The 4,826-nt window shown below is 30.5% G+C and overlaps 1 protein-coding gene across 1 annotated transcript; it reads right to left on the reverse strand.

The window, feature by feature from the left end:
* Positions 1-2,229: 2,229 nt before the first annotated feature.
* LOC149183362 (WRKY transcription factor 71-like) lies at positions 2,230-4,406 on the reverse strand. Its single transcript, XM_089414923.1, has 3 exons — positions 4,063-4,406; positions 2,479-2,625; positions 2,230-2,389 (listed from the first exon to the last, which is right to left on the reverse strand). The coding sequence occupies exons 1-3, from the start codon at positions 4,404-4,406 to the stop codon at positions 2,230-2,232; spliced, it is 651 nt and encodes a 216-aa protein (XP_089271049.1).
* Between the last annotated feature and the right edge of the window lie 420 nt (positions 4,407-4,826).

Here is a 4,826-nt window from a genome sequence, read left to right on the forward strand (position 1 = left end):
TAACAATCACGCTAGGCTACTAATGTTGAATGGTGTTGCAAATAAAGTGAAGCAAAACTTACATACAAAAAAAAATGAAAAACATATAACATTTACAAATATTTTTAAATCCAATAATATATATTCATTCTATAAGGAATTTATTGTTATAATTTTAAATTCAACAATAAATTATATTACAATGTTCGGAACCTATTGAACACTTATTGTAGTATTATCACATATATGCCTATTGATATGTTCTAATATTATCATAAATAAAAATATATCAAAATATAAGGAAAAAAGCTAAACAATAACGGATAGGTGAAGATGTCGTGAAGGTGCCATGTTGTGTAAGTAGAGAATGAAGAAAAAGAGTCATCCTGGCAACAAACGAAAACTACCTAGACATTTGTCTATCATTAAAAATATTTTAAAATATGAAATAAAAAACAACTAAATTTAGGTTTAGATCTTAACCTCATTCATTTATTTTTGAGCTTACTAAGTTTAATATCATTCTTTCGTATTACTTAGCACAACAACTATGGAAAATATTCAATATGTATACTAAAAAGTAATATAAATAAATTATCTTTAAATTTAAAAATGAGAATTTAAAATACAATGAACCACCATTAAAAATAAAAATTAACAAATGAGAATCATTATAATACAATAAATTGACACAAATTCATCTTTATTGTAAATAGATGAAGTTCTAAGTTAAGATGAACCTATGCTACTTGTAAGCCTTTCCAATGCACGAACATGTTTAAGTTACAATCAAATTAATTTTTAATGTGTTCTAGCAAAAAAAATCATCTCCTTACTATTATATTAATTCCGTAAAATTTTAATGATTCATTATTTGAAAGTAATTAGATTATAACATGCTTATAAGTTCTTTCATTTTACATAGTTTTAATGGTTGCTATACAGATTGGGCACATTCTTCTTCCATATCAAAATTATCCAAAGACATGATCTTAGACCATCTTAGACCATATTGAGTATGTCTAATTCTCATAAGGTTAGAAGGATATATGTGGTGAGGGTGCGTGGCTTAATCATTGCTAAGTCATAAAATTGTATTATGCTATTTAATGAAGATTGTGTTTTGATATGAGAGTTAATATCATGAAATGATAAAATGAATTTAAAAATATAGAACTATCAATTTTGTTTATGTAATGAATCATTCCTCATTGAAAATTTAATGATAAAGAAAAATCACAATAAAATTTTGGTAAGGAAATAAAGTTTTATAAAAATAAATTGATTATAAAAAACACCATCTAAAAAAATTGTATATATTAAAAACATACCTATAATTTACTAATTTAAATAATGTTTTTTTTTTTTAAATTAATAATAATAAAATCTATTATAATTTAAATGTTAATCAGTAATAGAATACCATTGTTCTTATTTGTAAACATACCATTATCTATAAGTTAAAAAAAATTAAAATTATTTTTATAAAATGATCCACTATTATTTAATGGGAAAATGTGCCCTCTGAAATGATTTGCTAACAACACCCAAAATGATAAGCTTCCACTTTACCAAATATATTTATGCTTTCCACTACTAATATGTAAAAATATATTTTATTAAATGATCCACTATTATTTAAGGGAAAAATGTGCCCTCTAAAATGATTTGCTAACAGCACGTAAAATGGTAAGCTTCCACTTTACCAAATATATTTATGTCTTCCACCACTAGCATGTAAAAATATAAACATACAATACATTGGGGTATTCTGCCACTAAGTCTTTTTTTTCTTTTATCATACTAACCCTTTTAATTAATTAATAAAATGAAAAATATTTGTTTGATTTTGGTAGACAAACAGCATGGTTAACGCAATCTGTGATATCCGGCCAGCGTCCTAGATAATAAATTTTAAAAACCCATAAGAGTGTTATTGGTACTGCATCATAGATAATAAATTTTAAAAACCCATAAGATGGTTATTGGTACTGCATAATGGTTTTAGGGAAAAAAAGAAGATATGACTGCATACATTTTTTATTTTGAAAACCAAAGCAAATTTACATCAATATTCGGTATAATGACTGCGATGGATTAAAGCCCTGCGATTGTCTTCGTTCGTAAACTTCTCAGAAAGCCTCAGAGTGTTAAAGGTCAAAGAAGTCCCGAACATGGGTAGGATCATAGTTGCAGACTGCACAGGAAAGCCATATTGCCAGGCTATTTCTCTGGCGTGGCAGCCGAAGCTTAATGATGTGGTTCATGGCTTCCAATATAATAGATTACAGTTGGGCTTTCGTGATTATGTTTCCCCATGTAAGTAGTTATGATTATTCCGTTATCGTGGGTGTCACGTTCCACCGTTTTCTTCACATCACAGTTGCTATGGGAGCATCTGTAATAGTTCCTGCAAACAAACAATCCAGCACATAGTCCGATTAACGGAACAAAGGAATTCTAATAACAAAAGCACCTCGGATTTAATAATATAACAACCTCGGATTGGGGCTGTTCTTCAAAAATTTCCTCCCGTACTTTCGCCACTTATAGCCGTCTTGCAGAATGTCAGTTTCAGATCTCGTCAGAAATGCATATTTCACAGCTCCGTCTGCCTTTCTCTTCCTGCTGCTCTTCTTAGAGTTTCTGTTCAAAATATATAAATTACCATTCACGAGAGAAACCAGATGCTCTTATCACATATTGTAAAAAAATAATACATATTGTAAAAAATTCATACATCAGGGTTCTTATCACATATTGTAAAAAAAAAATTATACATCAGGGCTCTCTTATAACATATTGTAAAAAAATCATATATCAAGGCTTTTATCAGTTATTGTAAAAAAATCATACATATCGTAAAAAATTCATTGATCTTCTTAAGATTTCCATCTCGAGTTCTTAATTTTTCTATAAGTTTAATAAATATGGAGAAATGTTAAAATGAATAGTTATATGGGAAATTTTATTTTAAAATTTAGAATTTTTGGCTATGACTCTCTACCAAACAAATAATAAAATAAAATGTTGGATGATATAATTTTATACTATAAAATATAGGCCAATTTTATAAAAAAATCATATATGAAGGCACAGATCTTCTTAGAGATTTCCATTTCAAATTCTTATTCTTTCTGCAAGCTTAATAGATATATAGAAGGGTTAAGAGATTCGAAAGTCATTATAGACCACATTCGATCAAAACACATTATAAAAAATATCGATCTTACTGGATGGCTGAATAGAATAGAGGCTTTATGGAGTCGCAGGAGGGACTACACAATTACACATATTGACAGGGAAAAACACAGAAGGGTAGATGCTTTATCCAAAATGGGTCTATCTTCTCCCAAGGTGCTTGGAGAATGCAAATCACAGTGGACAATATCTCCTCCCAGATCCAGGACTTTTCAGGTACATAATTTTCTTTCTAATGATTAATATCTGGTATGTATCTTTCTCCCACTTTTTGCCTTTCCATTGTGAAGGAATTCTCATATATTTGTCACGGGGATCAGTTTTCTCACTTTCATTTGTTCTTATATACTTTTTCCTTCACATGTTCCATATGTAGCTGAACAGGTTATCTTTTTATGTCCTACCAATTTGTGTGGCATTGTACCAAATATCTGCCATAGCTGCTGGTTTTTTTTCTTTCTTCTCATATATATGCATTGGCTGTATAATCTTACTTGATGAATATAATACAAATATATAGCCTTTTTTAGTGCTGAAAAAAAAAGATGAATAGTTATAAGGGAAAATTTTGAAGATGAAATTTTATATTAAAACTCAGAAATTTTGATAAATTTTATTGAACAAATAATAAAATGTTTGATAATATTTTCTAAAAATAAAAATATCTAGGTTTCTAATTATTTTATAGAGGTAAAAAGATTTTACACTATAAAATATAGACTAATTGTTTTCTAAAGATGAAATTGGCCAATTGGCCAATGTTTTTTAGGACCCCTAAAATTTTCCAGGAAATTATTTCATATTTCCCCTAAAATTTTCCATGAAATTATATAATAAGGATAAATTATTTGCTAAGAACCCGCCAAACCAACCAACACTTACATTGTCTCGGAAGGCTCATAGGTTTGGGTCACAGTAGAATTGAGATCCAAATTATTCTCCTGGATACATGGTAGAGCGCTGGGGAAAGGGCGTGCATAATCACGTTCGAGACCTGCGCCGGATTTGACAGTGTTAAACTTGTATGACTGATCACCCGCATCCTGACTTTGGCATGAATTGACGAATTCTTGCTCGAAAACAAGAAAGTCCGAAATTTCAAAAGCTTCGGCACCATCATTCGTGTGCCGCGAACAGTTTGCCTCCTGCAGCGGCTGGGTTTCTCCCTTGCCGAAATCCTTATTTGCACCATGGAAATGGCCAATTATTGGATCAAAACTAGCCATTGCAAATAATCCACGAGTCTCCCTGAAACTCACAAACACTTTTGAAGGGAATTGGAGGAGTGGGACACTGGCTTATTGTACCCGCTGCAGCGTCCACGAAATGACAAAGAGAAATAAATTAATTCAAGTCGTCTTGACTTTCGATTCTATGGACAGCTGCGGAGTCGGCTCGGCGTTTCAATGACGTTTTATGAGCGTAAGCTGAAGCGTGCTTTCCTAGCATGTAATGATACGATTCTGTGATTGGAGTATCCCAATTGAAGAGTCTCGCTTGGGATAAAAGAGAGAGTAATTTGGCCAGACAAATTTTATCCTCATTAATGATGCGAACGGAACATTTTATTGCGATTTATTTATTTTAAAATCATGTCCCTTAATTTTTTCAATTTAAATTATTAGCTAGAAATCGATTTAGTCTAG

The sequence above is a fragment of the Pinus tabuliformis genome, chromosome 3_2 (genome assembly GCF_031772625.1).
Source record: "Pinus tabuliformis cultivar Carrire ecotype Pingquan chromosome 3_2, CPIR1, whole genome shotgun sequence".
Classification (NCBI taxonomy): domain Eukaryota; kingdom Viridiplantae; phylum Streptophyta; class Pinopsida; order Pinales; family Pinaceae; genus Pinus; species Pinus tabuliformis.